The sequence below is a fragment of the Zalophus californianus genome, chromosome 3 (genome assembly GCF_009762305.2).
Source record: "Zalophus californianus isolate mZalCal1 chromosome 3, mZalCal1.pri.v2, whole genome shotgun sequence".
Taxonomy (NCBI): domain Eukaryota; kingdom Metazoa; phylum Chordata; class Mammalia; order Carnivora; family Otariidae; genus Zalophus; species Zalophus californianus.
This window is the reverse complement of record NC_045597.1, coordinates 126,711,442-126,728,903: the sequence shown is the minus strand read 5'-3', so window position 1 is coordinate 126,728,903 and position 17,462 is coordinate 126,711,442. Positions and strand designations below refer to the sequence as shown.

Below are 17,462 nucleotides of genomic sequence, written 5' to 3'. Positions count from 1 at the left end.
GTCTTTGTCTGGTTTTGGGATCAAGGTAATGCTGGCCTCATAAAATGAGTTTGGAACTTTTCCTTCCACTTCTATTTTTTGGAACAGTTTCAGGAGAATAGGTATTAATACTTCTTTAAATGTCTGATAGAATTCCCCTGGGAAGCCATCTGGCCATGGGCTTTTGTTTGTTGGGAGATGTTTGATGACTGCTTCAATTTTCTTAGTGGTTATAGGTCTGTTCAGGTTTTCTATTTCTTCCTGGTTCAATTTTGGTAGTTGATACATCTCTAGGAATGTCCCCATTTCTTCCAGGTTATCTAATTTGCTGGCATAGAGTTGCTCATAATATGTTCTTATAGTTGTTTGTATTTCTTTGGTGTTGGTTGTGATCTCTCCTCTTTCATTCATGATTTTGTTGATTTGGGTCATTTTTCTTTTCTTTTTGATAAGTCTGGCCAGGGGTTTATCAATCTTGTTAATTCTTTCAAAGAACCAGCTCCTAGTTTCGTTGATTTGTTCTACTGTTCTTTTGGTTTCTATTTCATTGATTTCTGCTCTGATCTTTATTATTTCTCTTCTCCTGCTGGGTTTAGGCTTTATTTGCTATTCTCTCTCCAGCTCCTTTAGGTGTAGGGTTAGGTTGTGTATTTGTGACCTTTCTTGTTTCTTGAGAAAGGCTTGTATTGCTATATACTTTCCTCTCAGGACTGCCTTTGCTGTATCCCAAAGATTTTGAACAGTTGTGTTTTCATTTTCATTGGTTTCCATGAATTTTTTTAATTCTTCTTTAATTTCCTGGTTGACTCATTCATTCTTTAGTAGGATGCTCTTTAGGCTCCATGTATTTGAGTTCTTTCCAACTTTCCTCTTGTGATTGAGTTCTAGTTTCAAAACATTGTGGTCTGAAAATATGCAGGGAATGATCCCAATCTTTTGGTACCAGTTGAGACCTGATTTGTGACCTAGGATGTGATCTCTTCTGGAGAATGTTCCATGGGCACTAGAGAAGAATGTGTATTCTGTTGGTTTGGGATGGAATGTTCTGAATATGTCTGTGAAGTCCATTTGGTCCAGTGTGTCATTTAAAGTCTTTATTTCCTTGTTGATCTTTTGCTTAGATGATCTGTCCATTTCAGTGAGGGGGGGTGTTAAAGTCCCCCACTATTATTGTATTGTTGTCAATGTGTTTCTTCGTTTTTGTTATTAATTGCCTTATATAATTGGCTGTTCCCATGTTAGGGGCATAGATATTTACAATTGTTAGATCTTCTTGCTGGATAGACCCTTTAAGTAGGATATAGTGTCCTTCTTCATCTCTTATTACAGTCTTTGTTTTAAAATCTAATTTGTCTGATATAAGGATTGCCACCCCAGCTTTCTTTTGGTGTCCATTAGCATGGTAAATGGTTTTCCACCCCCTCCCTTTCAATCTGGGGGTGTCTTTGGGTCTAAATGAGTCTCTTGCAGACAGCATATTGATGGGTCTTGTTTTTTAATCCAATCTGATAGCCTGTGTCTTTTCATCGGGGCATTTAGCCCATTTACATTCAGGGTAACTATTGAAAGGTATGAATTTAGTGCCATTGTATTGCCTGTAAGGTGACTGTTACTGTATATTGTCTGTGTTCCTTTCTGATCTATGCTGCTTTTAGGCTCTCTCTTTGCTTAGAGGACCCCTTTCAATATTTCTTGTAGGACTGGTTTCATGTTTGCAAATTCCTTTAGTTTTTGTTTGTCCTGGAAGCTTTTTATCTCTCCTTCTATTTTCAATGACAGCCTAGCTGGATGTAGTATTCTTGGCTGCATATTTTTCTCGTTTAGTGCTCTGAAGATATCATGCCAGTCCTTTCTGGCCTGCCAGGTCTCTGTGGATAGGTCTGTTGCCAATCTAATATTTCTACCATTGTGGGTTACATATCTCTTCTCCCGAGCTGCTTTCAGGATTTTCTCTTTGTCTCTGAGACTCGTAAGTTTTACTATTAGATGTCGGGGTGTTGACCTATTTTTATTGATTTTTGAGAGGGGTTCTCTGTGCCTCCTGGATTTTGATGCCTGTTTCCTTCCTCACATTAGGGAAGTTCTCTGCTATTGTTTGCTCCAATATACCTTCTGCCCCTCTCTCTCTTTCTTTTTCTTCTGGGATCCCAATTATTCTAATGTTGTTTTGTCTTATCGTATCGCTTATCTCTCGAATTCTGCCCTCGTGATCCTGTAGTTGTTTCTCTCTCTTTTTCTCAGCCTCTTTATTTTCCATCATTTGGTCTTCTATATCGCTGATTCTCTCTTCTGCCTCATTTATCCTAGCAGTTAGTGCCCCCATTTTTGATTGCACCTCATTAATAGCCTTTTTGATTTTGACTTGGTTAGATTTTAGTTCTTTTATTTCTCCAGAAAGGGTTTCTCTAATAACTTCCACGCTTTTTTCAAGCCCAGCTAGTATCTTTAAAGTCATGATTCTGAACTCTAGGTCCAACATCGTACTAATGTCCGTATTGAGTAGGTCCTGGCAGACGGTACTACCTCTTGTTCTTTTTGCTGAGGTGATTTTTTTCGTCTTGTCATTTTGTCCAGAGGAGAAGAGATGAATGAGAGACCAAAATGCTAACAGATTAACAACGTCCCCAGCAAATATACTCTATACAAATCAGAAAAGACCTGAAACCAGGGGAAAAGAAAGGGAAAGAAAAAAAAAGAAAAGTAAAAGATAAAAACAAAAACAGAACAATACAAAAAAAAATAATATGATCAAATATGATCAGGCTAGTGCATAGATCAGTGCCACACACTAGATTTTGGGCGTGTTTTGGTCTGTTAGAAAAAAGTGCTTCCTAAAATTTTAAAGGAAGAAAGACTCATATATATACAAAATAAGGGTTGATACAATGAAGGGTTGGAAGATGACTGTAAAGATGAAAATTATAAAAGATTTTATAAAAGGAATTGATAAGATAAGAAGTTGTTTGAAAAAAGAAAGATTTTTTTTAAAAAGGAAAAAAAGGGAGAGAATGTGATCAGGCAGGAGACTAGAACAAAGCCATACACTAGTGATTTAGGGTATATTTTGATCTGTTAGAAGAAACTGTATCTCAAAATTTTAAAGAGAGAACAACTTATATACATATATATGCCAAAAATAAAGGTAACTACTATGAAGGGATAAAATATGACTCTAAAAATGAAAAATAAAAAATGTTTTTTTAAAAAAGGGATTGATAAGATGTTGGTTGAAAAAGGGAAAAAGAAAAATTTAAAAAAAAACACAGTTAAAAAAATAACTTTGAAAAACTAATGAATCATGGTAAAAAAGCCATGAATTCTATGTGCAGTTTTCCCCTAGCGCTGGAGTTCTCCTGTTCTCCTTGATCGGTAAACGTGATCTTGGCTTGCTGGCTGTTCGTGCTGATCTTTCGGGGGGAGGGGCCTGTCGCCATGGTTCCCAAATGTCTTTGCTGGAGGCGGAATTGCCCCGCCCTTGTCGGTCCAGGCTAAGCAAGCTGCTCGGGTTTGCTCTCAGGAGCTTTTGTTCCCTGCAAGCTCTCGGTACAGCTTTGGAGGACCAGGGTGAAAAGGGTGGCCTCCCAATCTCCACCCGGAGGAGCCGAGAACCCGGGCCCCGCTCCTCAGTGCGCCCCCAGAGAAAAGCAGTCACTCCCGTCTCCCCAGTCTCTGGCCACACTCCATGCTCACCCAGCCTGTGACCAAGCGTTTCTATCTCTGGCACCCGACCCCATGTGGGGTCTCCAAACCCAGCAGATCCCTGCGGTGCCCTTGGCGCCGCTCCTCCCAGGGGAGGAAGGGGAGTCTCCCCGGCTCTGCCGCTTGTTGGGTCCCTGCTGGAGGAGCAGTGGCCCGACTGGGCCGCGGATCACAGTTAATGGCAACCCCGAGCTGAGAGCCCACGCCTCGGCTCCGTCTCTGCAGCCGGCTTCCCCGCTCCGATACCTGGGAGCTCTGCCGCACTCAGGCACCCCCGGTCTTTCTGTGACCCCGAGGGTCCTGAAACCACACTGTCCCACAAGCGTTCCACTGCCCACTTAGCCACTGGAGCGACGTCCCTCAGCGGAGCCGGCTTCTAAAAGTTCCGATTTTGTGCTCCGTGGCTCTATCACTTGCCTGAAGCAGCAGAGGCCCCCTCCCCCGCCGTCTATCCTCCCGACTATCACCTCGGATTCACTTCTGCACACGTCCTACCTTCCAGTAAGTGGTCGCTTCTCTGTTCAGAGAGTTGTTGCTACTCTCTTCTTCGATCTCCTGTTGAGTTCATAGGTGTTTAGAATGGTTTGATCCCTATTCGGCTGAATGCCTGAGACCAGACGAAATCCTGGTCTCCTACTCCTCTGCCATCTTGCTCCCGAAGATTTTTTTTTTTTCATGAAAATAATGCTTTTAATTATTTTGAGTGAAAAACCTATTTTACCAAATTCAACATAAATCATGTTTCTTAGACAGCAGTTGTTTGCTGGATTTTAGGTAAATCTCCTTTCAATCTTGTTTAGTTTCCTCATTCTCAAGCTAAATAATCTAATGTTTTTATCTCCTGATAAGGCCCTAAGAGCATGTCACAATGTGCTCATGCAACTAGACATTTCTATTGAGTCTGGAAACTTTTCCTTTAATCACAGACTTAGTCTATGAGTCTTATCTTATATAAAGTATAGGTATTTGCCTGCCTGCAGCTCTTTGAAGTTTCCTGGTGTGTCAGTGAGTAAGCATGATTTGGGCAATGTGAAAACGCAATTAACTCCAGTCATCCAGAACTTGAGAACCTGTTCTAGTCTTCAGGACTCCATGGTGCTACAGCAAGTATAGAAATTTGCTGAAAACAATCTAGTCCCCATCGCCCCAATTTAATGTTCTAAAGGCAGAACACTCACTCTATGCATATCTTGATGTAGAATCGATGTATAGGAGAAAAACACACACTTAAGTATAAAGAACAGAGAACTTTCAGAAAATTATTGATGTTAAATGCTATGGGGGTACATAAACAAAAAGCTGCTCATGCAGTGCATTGATTATTTTAGTTAGTTTAATGTTCATGTGAAACAATACCTTGAAGGCAGACAACCAAGAGTGCTGATGACTATGAATCACTTTACAGAGGCATCAAGAACCAGAAAGAACACATGACTGGCTTTGGAGACAGACAAAGGCTGAGTCCTGCACTGCCATGCACTACCTACTCAAGGCACCAGAACTCTTTAGGCTTCAATCCTTACCACCCCCCACCCCTTCCAATCATGCCAGCTACACGTTGTTAAGCTTACATCCAAAAAGATATATTTCAAAAGAAAAGGTATATAGAATCTCTGGCAAGTTGACTTGAACAAAATAAAAGTTAATATTTTGGATCACTTATCGCTTAAAATTAATTTGTTGATGAACGTGGCTTGTCCTCGTGAGCTTCTCATTTCTCCTGATGAAATAAACCTACTTCTCAACAAGAGAAAGTTGTTAGTTTAGCTGTGAATTTGAGGACATCTTGTTGTTTGTTTGCTTTTTTCTTTTTAATCTTCAAGTAGTTCTCTTTCCTTCTTCAAATTCTTTACTGGAGGTGCCCCAGAACTCCCCAACTGAACTAAGGTCATTGTAGAAAGAGGTCTTACAGTTCCTGAGATGGAAGTAAAGTCATTGTTTCAGGAAGTGAAGAACAAAAATGATGCTTCAGTGACCTATTTAGTGGCCTTTGTTAAGGACTTGTTAAGATGGTGGGCCCGAACAGAAGTAAATGAGGTATACTCATTTGAAACATGCTAAAAAAGTTGTCTCTCTTTAAATAATCTTCAAAGTTGGACTGTGCTTAGTTCAGAGTATGCCAATATGATTCATTGGGTGATAATAATAATTAAGATGTTATATTGGGTATAGTTTATAATACACATAATATATTAGTATAATAGCATGTATAATAACACATGAGATACGCACACACACACACACACACACACACACACGTATTTTCTAACCAATAGGGTTTTTTGACCAAATATTTGGAATATTCTACACAACTCTTTCTATGGACAGAAAACGCAATATCAAAGTAGCATAGTAGTATGAAGGCTATTGAAGTAAGGAATAAATATATACATTGTTAAACTTACTTTTATAGAATAAAAGTGGTTTAATTCTATTAATTTAAGGCTTAAACATATTGGTATTATACTTTGGCATCTCTTAGGAACATCTTCTCCAATAACAAATAATACTTATCTTTTAATATCCACTTTAGCGATACATAAATGTAATTTGCTTTATTTTAATTTTTAAGACAGCTTAAATGTTTTTATCTTGCATTTGTATAGAAAAATGACACTAGTCCCCTTTCAACATTCCTTGAAGCTAGAGAGGAACTAAGGTATTTGAAATCAATTGAAGAAATTTATTTTAGACCTCAATTTTTAATGAAATAACTTTTTTAAAAATGCTCAGCTTATTTCAGCACTGTTACCAGTAGGAAATCCAAAACTCAAATGCTGACAGGTCAGGGCACATTCAGTGCCTCTTTTCCACCAAAATTTGGGTCTATCTGCTGGGTCTGATAAATAAAAATGGTAATTAATCTGAAATAAAGGCTCCATAAAAGGTGGAGTGAGCAAGCATTTACTCCCAGATTGTTTGAAAAAGAAGAATGTTATCATTCTAAAATGATGGTAAGAGGAGTAATTAATCTCACCTCCAGCAGAGGGGAAAATGTAAAACTCCCTGACCTTACTACCCACAGAATACTATTTCTACATAGAAGAATAACATTAAGAAAAAAATTCATATCAAGAAAAAACAGTACCTCATACTATTTAATATCTATCAAATAATTCAGTTTAATTAGAAAAAGGCAGAAATGGAACAGGCCATCAAAATCTAGAGGTACCTGGAGGCTAATTATAATGTATTTTAGCCTAATTTCGTGTATCCCCTCAGCCAACCTCCAGCCTAACCCTGAGCAGTTTACCTTTTTAATCCACAAATCGATGGTCATTTCAATTTTCATTTTCTGTGATAGAATATGAAGCTTTGATTTACCTAATAAGTAATAAAAAATGTGGCTGCAAGGAGGCTGCATTAAAGAAAGTGTCCATGTGGCCTAGGTCCCACGAAGCAGTGGGCTCATCCTCCAGTGGCAATGAACACAGAAGTAAATGTGGAGTAATTCTACTTACAAATTGGAAAAGTTCAAGGAAATCAAACTTTCTTCTTCTCTCGTGATTCTGCTTTCACCTGGAGTGTTTATTCTAAGATTGAGAGACCATGTATATAAAGTAATTTGTTCCATTTTACAATAGGATGAAATCATAATCCCTCATTCACCACATTTTGTGAATATTTGTCCTGAGTTGAAATCAGCAAGTTATGATAATTCAACTTAAAAATATCTCTTAACTGATGAATTTGTCCCTTGGCATCCAAAATCAAGTCACGCTTAGTAAACAAAGACCGAGGCCCAGGCAGTAGGTAGGACAGAGCATTTTACTATGTGTGAGGATTGAAAACTCTACAGAGAACTCCTAAGACCTCTCAAGCCAAAAAGACAAAATGGTTGTGTAATTTGTGATGTGCATTCATTACAAAGACTCATGTTAGTAATCTCCGTACTTAGATTGGAGGCATAAGAAGTAATGATTAATTCAGTTTACATTTGAATATACTGGAAAAGACTCCATGTAAATGGTTAAAAGGAAGGCATTCTCAGGAAGGTGAGAAGCCTATGCTGACTCAAATCCCACTGGTGCCCAAACTGCAGCAAACTGATGCAATTCTCTAAGTGGGTGTGAGGACAAGTTAGAAAAGTGAAGCTTTTTTTTTTTTTTTTTTTACATTTACTAGCATAAAATTGGAAACAACTATTTTTTGAGGAATGAAATATGTTTGAAAATGGGGAATGTGGACCAAATTTTCAAGAGGGAAGAAGTTAAAACCAAAGAAAATGGAGGATGAGATGATACTAATGAACTCTAGAAGTTTAAGGAGGGCTGTGCCAGGGACACTGGAGAGAAAAGGAAATGCTGATTTGAAAATTCATAGCCAGTTGGATTAGCAGTGGGGAAATGTTAGTGACTGAGCAACCAATGGTGTCCACAGTGCTTGAAACTGGTAGGGGCGCCTGGGTGGCTCTGGTGGTTAAGCAACCATCTGACTCTTGGTTTCGGCTCAGGTCATGATCTCCCAGGGTCATGTGATCCAGCCCAGCCTCGGGTGCATGCTCTCTCTCTCAAAAAAAGAAAAGGAACGAACGAACGAATGAAAGAACGAACAAACTGGAAAAGTCTGTGATCTTCTCAGCAATGATAAAATCACTGAGCAAGTGTGAATCTTAAAGAAAATAAATTAAGCAATTGGTTTTTGCTACATTTAACTTCAATTGACAGGACATAAACGAACTCCTTAATAACAATTTCATATAAGCTTGATTTTTTTTAAAAAGGTTTATTTATTTATTTGAGAGAGAGAGAGCACGTGCATGGATGCACAGGCACAAGCAGAGGGAGGGGCGGGGGAGAGAGAGAGAATCTGAAGCAAACCCCACTGAACTCGGAGCCCCATGCGGGGCTTGATCTCACAGCCCTGAGACCATGACTTGAGCCAAAATCAAGAGTTGGACCCTTAACCCACTGAGACACCCAGGCGCCCCATAAAGTTGATTTTTAAACTCTATTCATTTTTGCCTTGGGCTGTTTTCTGGCTTCTCATATTTTAAATTATGATACATATTTTTTAAATAAGTATTTTAAAAAATAATTGGAAGTTTCTCTGGAGTGGCCTAAGTCAGTTCATTTGGCCTTCTATAAATAATAGACTAAGCACAACCAGGCATAGAGTAGATGGGGATACTATCTCAACCATTTCTCTAGAAAATACCACACCTTCTGGAGTTGTGTTGGTTAGCTATTAGCAGTAACCAGATGGAGAATTATACTGTCTCCCCAGGACGCTAATGGAAATAAGTTCTGGGATTTGTCTTTTGGAGTTTTTCCTGCTGAAATATGTTCTAACACAACTTTAAGGGCTAAAATTATCCTGACATTTCAGTATAAAACAGCCAATATGCACTACTGGCTTTAATGTAATTAGGAAAACCCACCTTAATTACTGTATTTAAGCTTTATATTCTTTGCAGTATGCTACGCTACCAAAACGCCTGGAATGTCAAGGCCATGACATACACTGAACTAAGGTTGAAATTCATCCCGTCAGCCTTTACTACAAGGAGGCTTCTGGTTTTGACCTTCACAACACGTGAATGCCTGTCACACAAGAGGGCATGAGGCTAAAAACAAACAGACGGCATGGTCGTGATATTTTAGAATTGGGACACATTTTTCCCCCTTTTCTCATTTCCTTAAAGAGATAGTGTACCAGAGATTTTAAGAATACAGATGACTGTTGAGCATGTATAAATAAGGTTATAAGTTACAGGTTGTTTTTTTTTCCTGAGATGTAAACAACACAACAATGTATTTCATTAAGATAATCTAATGTCCTTTGAATTAAGAAAAAAAATTCTCCATAAGTAGCTACATTCTCAATGGGAAAAAGAGCATGAACAACTTTCCTGGTGGTTTTAAATAAAATTATTTTTTTACAGATTTTATTTATTTATTTGGGGGGGCAGGGGCAGAGGGAGAGGAAGAGAATCCCTACTGTGGGGCTCCATCCCAGGACCCTGAGATCATGACCTGAGCCAAAACCAAGAGTCAGACTTTCAACCAACTGAGCCACCCAGGCTCTCCTAAAGAAAACTCTATGTTACAGTTATTTAAAGAACACAACTATTAAAAATGTAGTTTATATATAGTCAGGTAGTATAATATGCATAGAGTCTCACATTTGATTATCTCCTATAAAATAATTTTTTTGATAGATTTTGACAAAGGGAACAGTACAAATGGTCCTGAAGACTCTGTAGATACCATAAGACACTATCAGAGTTCCAAGAAGCACTTTGAAGAGAAAAAAAGCAGATCTTCATCTTTCATCTCCTCCATTGATGATGAACAAAAGCCTCTCTTCTCAGGAATAGTAGATTCTCCTGCAGGAATGGGGAAAGCAGCTGGACTCAATTTTGAAGGAACAGTGCCCACCTCAGGAAGAATTCACATAGATAAGAGAAGTCACTCTGGCAAAGGTAATCAAGTTTCTCAGGAATCAGATGGTCTCCCTTTGGTGCTAATTGTAAAATGGCGACTTTTCACAAATGAAGAACCGTATTCACACATGTTAATTTAATCTTTTTACAACTTCCTAAAATATTTGCAGAGTTCAGATCTCAGATCATCTACAAAGCATTTGTGCAAATCTGGAATAGTGTTAATTATTCCTAAACATTGATAGCATAAGAGGTTTTTGTGGTAGTGAGATTTAGCATAACGCCACATAGAACACTGTGGGAAGGCCTACTGTAGTGATTCCGACAGGGAGCAGGGATCAATGCGTATTTTAAGAGAGCTAACCTGTTGCTTCTTATATGTACCCTCTGTACTCACTTGTCACCCCCAACCCAGTCATTTTCTAGCATGAAAGGCCAATGCAGTGACGCTATAATCAACACCGAAAAGAATTTCAGTTAACTGGGAATTATGAACAAATGGGGAGAAATGTCCCTAAATAAATTATGCTCTTTATCCAACTCATTTAAACACACTTGTTTAACATCTCTATGAGAAGGAATATCCAAATATATGGGTTTTATTGTAGAAAAGATGCATGAGATGGATGATCGTGTTTGATTAATGTATGCAAATTTGGTCTAATGGATGGGAAATAGGAAAAGTTAAGAACTATCACGTGGAGGAACAATTAACTTAGCATAACAGACCTACAGATCTCGTTAAATCTAACCAGTAGGTGGGGGCAAGAACAGGTGTGGGTCAGACTGCTTGGGTTCCAACCCCAGCTCCATTTATTTCTTTGCTTGGCTCACTTGCTCCCTTTATGTCTTTGAATAAGTAACTTGACAAACCCCACTAAGGCTCAGCTTGCTCGTCTTTCAAATAGAATAATATGTTCTAACCAACTAAATGATTGTAATTATTGAACAAGATAACATGCATAAATTACTTTCTCTGAAATAAAATCCCTAACTCAGTTTAGTAGTTTCTCATAGATTTTATTTTGTAAACTTTTAATCATTGATTGTATATATAAAATACACATATACAAATGGATATATAAAAATGTAGAGGTAAAGAATGCATAGCCGGGGCGCCTGGGTGGCTCAGTCGGTTAAGCGGCTGCCTTCGGCTCAGGTCATGATCCCAGAGTCCTGGGATTGAGCCCCGTGTCAGGGTCCCTGCTCGGTGGAGAGCCTGCTTCTCCCTCTCCCTCTGCCTGCCGCTCTGCCTACTTGTGCTCTCTCTCTATCTCTGTTAAATATATAAATAAAAATCTTAAAAAAAAAAAAAAAGAATGCATAGCCAAAAAAATCAAAAGAATATAACAGAAATAAAGGGAAAACGGTCTTGGCCTGGCAGGATAGCAAAATTATGGCACAGAGTAAATAAATATTACCTATCATCATCACCATTATTTGAAGTGACTATATCTGACAACAGTAGTTTTATTGAATCTAGGATGGTTGGGCTTCACATTTTTCCAGAGTTACTTTCCCTATCATATCAAATCAGCTTTTGCCATGACCCCATGTTGAAGTAAGTTAAGAATATATGCAAATGTTCTCTGGACAATTTAAAATCTTGATGAAGTGAATGAAAATAGTACCTCATTTATCACAATGGAAGAATGGAATATTAGATGTGATTACCAAATGTCTCATTTTAGTTATTTATGAAATCGGATTCTGGGAAGTACTAAAAATAGGAAAAGGTTGTATCATCGAAGTCAGAAGTTCAGAAGAGCTCACTGAACCATCTCTACTTCTCCCAAAGTCAGCAGAATGTGGACCTGGTTTTTCAAAAAGTAATTTTTGTTGTTTTCTTCTTGAGTTTTAGAGTCTCCAGTGACAAGTCATTAAAGATGTATTTTTGGGACTTTATTTGACTTTATAATGACTTGCTGACAGTGAGTTCTCGTGCCCTTCATCTTGTATTTTTCTTGGCCGCTTCTTCCAATTATTTTTAATTAGCTAGCCTATGTGCAGGATAAAAAAAGTATTCTAACAAATAATTTTAGTATCTACAAATTTTTAATTTTCAAAAAATGTACAAGTGAGTCCCTATTCAAATAATAAATCCTTACCTTGAATGAAAATGCATAGCTAAAGATTCATGTCAGTTGAATAAAATAATTGATATCATATAGCATTGACCAGTGTGACACATGGTTAACCTGGTTAATTAATCTGACCAACTAATGGAGAATTCTAAAACTTCATTCACTGCAAATTTTATCCCTTACTGATTTTTTAAGGTGAAGTATTATGGGATGTCCAAGAAATTGAGTACTGTGTAGGGTGCAGCTCCAGCCACTGTAGTGTGAACTACTAAATCCCCACAAATTTTAGTTTTTGTCAATAGGAAATTTCCTTTACTCACAGTCCTGCACTTGTCATGCTGAATCCAACAGAAGAGCACCCTTTTGGCAAAACTGAAAAGAAAAAAAAAAAAAAGAACAAATTAAGTGGATTCTGATCCGACTTAGTTTGAGGTCAAAAGTTAACTCTAGAAAAAATGTATACCCAGAGCAAAGTGAAAGTTTACTTTCTGCTCATCCATTTCCAGAAATGTGTCTTGCAACTATAGCAACATTTTCCAAGGCAACCGAGTACAGATTCCTTCTGAGCTATATTTAGAAAATGTCTACAAGGATGTTCATTTTGATTAAGACCACCAACCAGGATTTCCCCCTTTGAAATTTTTTCTTCTATATTGCTGTTAAAACAAGCCAATCATGCATATCCAGACTTTAATAAAAAAAAGGTAAATTATAATCTAGGAAGCTTCTGTCTAATAGTTTACATTTTATTCTTTTCTGCTGAGAAGATAATCAGCTTTTTTCTTGAGCGGTAAAAAGAAAAATATAATCCTACAAAGTTTATTGCATGTGATTCACCATTGTTATTTAAAAATTAATTTATAATATATGATTTGCGAATGGGAGAGCTGTTAAGCATAGGCAGAAATTCTGTAACCTTTTTTGGCACAAAACTTCTGAGCATAATATGTAACTTCCATCTTATCAGTTCTATCTTTTCTAAAGGTTCCTACAGTACCCGGCTAGCAGGTGGCTAGACACGGACTAGCACTGGCATCACCAAACCATTGTATGTGTATTCTAAATGTTTGGCATTGCTGCTCCAAAATTGAATACTAAGACATTATATTATTGTTTTTCATTTTAAATAGCGTTACAAGTCTATGAATAGTAAATCATACTTTTCAGTGAAAATCTGCTGATATATTACTGAAACCTTCAGCAATATCATTTTTCTATGTTCATTTTCATTTTGTTTTGCTTGGTAAAATCAAAAGCAATTATACTCTGTCCTTTTAAAAAACAAAACAAAACACCAGGATCCCACAGGCTAAGGAAGCCTTAATCACAAAGAATCATTCTGGAATTCATAACGAGCCCTATGAGATCTGTTAGCCATTTCAGCAGAACAAGGAACCCTGACCTTCCATATTTGGAGATGCTAATTCCTTTGGTACTGCTTCACCCAACTGAAGGGGCAATTGTAGGCACCTTAGAGAAATTTCCATGTATTCAATGGTAAAGAGATAATGATAGAAGGACAAATACAGAGATTTTCTCTGCTCCTTGAAGAAAGGGGATGCTTTTGAGCTCTCTGACTGTACTTTTGGAGAAACTGCAGGAAGGGAACGGACTGCAAAAAGCCTGCAAATGCTGCTCCCTATTTCTAGAATCATACTTAATCTTCCCAAATCGGTTACTTTCTACCCAATTTTTTTAAATAGCTGAGGATATAAATTCCTTAACTTTACATAACTTTTGTCAGTGTTTAATCATAGCTAGCGTCCAAAAAAAAAGAAAAAGAAAAAGAAAAGGAAAGGAAAAGAAAAAAGTAAAAAAAACTTTTCTATCAAACCCAAATCACTTTCTGTAATTCAAATCTATTTCCATGTGAAAATGAAGACCAGTTTTAGATACTCTTTTCCTCCTACCAGCCCTCCCAGTGAGGAGAAGATACCACTTCTTTATCTCTGAAATAAACTCCCAACTCCATTAGTTTTTTTTCTAGAGTTTTATTTTCCAAACCTTTAATCATTTTAAGCTCTTATGTGAATATGTAAAATGTGGAGGATAAGAAAGCAGAGCAAAAGCCATCGAGGTGTATGGCAAAAATGAGAGGAAAATATAAGGTACTATATTTGCCCTCTGACATTGATAACTTGCAAATATGGATTGTAAGAGAAGCCATAAATTAAAAGGAGATTCGTCAGGAGTATGAAAAACGATCAGAACCTTGTTACCAGATTCTTCAGGTGTAGGGCCTGGGTCTTCTTTGCCTTTAATTCCTCCACATTCAGCAGAGTGTCTAGCACATAACAGACACTCAGAGCCTTTGAAAAGTGGACTTGAACAGATAAGCAGAATGTTTAAAGTATAGAGACATAAAAATATTCTAAGTAAAAGAGCCACAAGAAAGCTTATTGGAAATTGATGCGAATATATTAAAAGATAGTGCAGAAGGAGCTACAAGGAAAGATAAAAACACGGAATAGTGTCATGGGCCTACAGGACTTTTAACACCCTGGCCATCTTTGATGGCTCTACTTTGAGTTGGGTTGGCCCTAAGAGAAGCCCCTGAAGATCTGAACTTTTCCATGGCTCTCTCCTTGGGCCCACTCTGAATCACAAATGATGCTAATTATCCTGGGAGAAGAGCCCCCAAAATCTTCAATCCAAGGCGAAGCTGTATAGCCTTGCCTCAGAGGTATTGCAGGGTCAGTTCCAGACTACTGCAAAAAAAGTTAATATCACAATAAAATGAGTCAAATTTGTTTCTGTGTTGACATTGTACTGTAGTCTATTAAATGTGCCATAGCATTATGTCTTTAAAAGCAATGTACAATACCTTCATTTAAAAATACTGTATTGCTAAAACATGCCGACCATTATCTGAGCTTTCAGGGAGTTGTCACTCATCATAGATCACCGTAACAAATATAATAATGAAGAAGTTTGAAATATTGCAAGAATTACCAAAATGTGACACAGACACGTGAAGTGAGCAAATGCTGTTGGAAACATGATGCGCATAGACTTGCTCATCACTGGACTGCCACAAACTTTTGATCTGTAAAAACCGGTATCAGGAGAAGGCTCCCTAGCTCAAGGGTCAGAACACTGGTCGTATAAAAACCGCTATCTGTGAGGTGCAACAAAGGCAGGAGCAATAACATGAGGTATGCCTATAGGAGCAAAATATGCTTCTTGTATTCCTTCCCAAATACAAAAGCGCAAAATCACTGCTCTCTAATCAGAGACAAAATCGTATTCGAAACTCACGACGATCTCTATGTCTTTTTCATGTGGAAATGGACAGTGGAGGTGGCAGGCAGGGTGAGGAAGGTAGGGCTCAGCTACCTATTGGTGGAGGCCTCTGGACAGGTCCTTGAATCACCCTGGCTCTCTGTCTGTGGGGTTATACTCTGAGATCCTTTCCTGCTTATCTTGTAGATGTCTCCATGTATTGATGTGAAGGGGCACCCAAAGAAGTTGACGTCCATCTTGCTATTTCCCACAGATATCGCTGACGCAAGAAGCTGGGAACAAGAAAATGCACAGACTCAGGCTGATGAGTCTAGTCCCTCAGCACTCCAGCGAGCTGCCTGGGGGATCTCTGAAACCGAAAGTGACCTCACTTACGGGGAAGTGGAGCAAAGATTAGATTTGCTTCAAGAACAACTTAACAGGTATAAGCAATGGCAAGGCAAGGGGAGAGCATCACCCAGGCCCTTGGTTGGGTCTAGGTTTTCCCCTTGCAACTTGCAAATTCCTACTACCATAATCTCGTATTTTTTTACATATGCTTACTCATTTAAAATAAGACTAAAAATTGACAGAATTATTAATCTGTGTTGCAAGGAGCATTTATTTAGAAACTTCATGCTTCTGGCAACATAAATCCTATTTTTGCCTTACTTGTCATAAAATTAGTATATCACCCACACCAGCTGCTGAAGAAAACTCCTTTTTCCTCAAAATAATTCATATTTAGCTTGTTTACTAACACCCTCTTTAAATCCTGCTTTTACACTTTTTGGTTGTTTCTGGTAACTTAGTTACGTGTTATGGCATTTTTTTAAATATAGACAAAATTATTTAAACATTTATTCAGTCAGCTTCTCAAAAATGTGATTGAATTAGAAATACCACAGAGTTGAAGCCCAGGTCTTCTCCATTTGCCCTCCATCTTTGATCTATACCCTTTGGAGATGAGGAATAAATTTTTATTTTAGAGAGGATGGAATTCCTTAACCCAAATCTGTGTGGATTTCTTAAAATTAAACTGGTCGATAAGACTCAGGGAAAAAAATCCACGAATGAGTGTGACATAGCTGCGTGAGTTGTGCTCCATGTGGGAACTGACCTGGATTCAAAGGTAGCCTCCGGGTACACCAGCAGGCAAGGCAGTGGTCACAGACAGAAAACTTAACCAATTAAACTAAAATGCTCAAATCACACAGTTTACTAAATCAATGTAAAACATACGATGAGAGATGAGGAGAGCGAGGAGAGGTAATTAACACATTTCTAATAAATGCAAGCATAGTATAAAAGAAGCCCGCTACAGCTGAATCCCGATTGATGCAACGTTGGTATATGGTGCGTCATCCTCCCCTGAGGTGTGGTTACTAGGACCAGACAGAGTTGAGGTTTGCACAGAGGAGTCCACAGACAAAAAATCTGTCTATCCCAATGGCACACACTTGCTTTTCCACAGAGATGTAAGGCTGGGTACACCTGGTCACAGCTGTGGTTCTCCATTTACTCTGCTGAACAGCCATAGGTTTTATTTGCTTTTTGGTAGGTAAAAAATAGGTAGAGCCAGAATGAGCCTCTGCTGTGTGTCACCACTGGATGGCCAAACTGGGGGAGGGGGCAGTTTTCTGTCCAGAGATGACATGAGAATAATTTGTTCTTTCTGTCTCTATCTGTAGAGGCCACACTCTGGTTTGTTACATCCCATTTCTATTCTACCTTTGGCATGTCTTACAGGTTACTAGCATGCTGTCTGTATAGAAGACATCTTAGGAATTCTGTCCATGTCTAGCAAGCTACTTGCTTACTCATTATCTATACTTAACACATCCCAGGAGTTTTGCCTATACCACATAAGCTGCTAGTTTACTTACTATTTGCTTAATGTTTCTTATGTGCTTTATCCATGCTGCTTATTGTTCTTATTGTTTTCTTAAATGTTTCTGCCAGAAATGAACAGTGTCAAACAATACAGTAAGCACATCGAAGTGTGCATACACACACATATGCATTGCCATGAAAAGTTAATTAGGAATTAAAACAGACAAATAGAATTAGAAAATCGACAGATTTGTAAATTA

The 17,462-nt window shown here is 38.2% G+C and overlaps 1 protein-coding gene across 2 annotated transcripts in view; it reads left to right on the top strand.

Moving 5' to 3' along the window:
- The window catches only part of KCNH7 (potassium voltage-gated channel subfamily H member 7), a 481,606-nt gene that overhangs the window by 449,685 nt on the left and 14,459 nt on the right, over window positions 1-17,462 (top strand). For both annotated transcript variants that reach the window (XM_027591038.2, XM_027591037.2), the window contains 2 exons: window positions 9,839-10,102; window positions 15,644-15,812. In XM_027591038.2, the coding sequence (XP_027446839.1) occupies window positions 9,839-10,102; window positions 15,644-15,812 (433 nt within the window). The remainder of the gene's footprint in view (window positions 1-9,838; window positions 10,103-15,643; window positions 15,813-17,462) is intronic.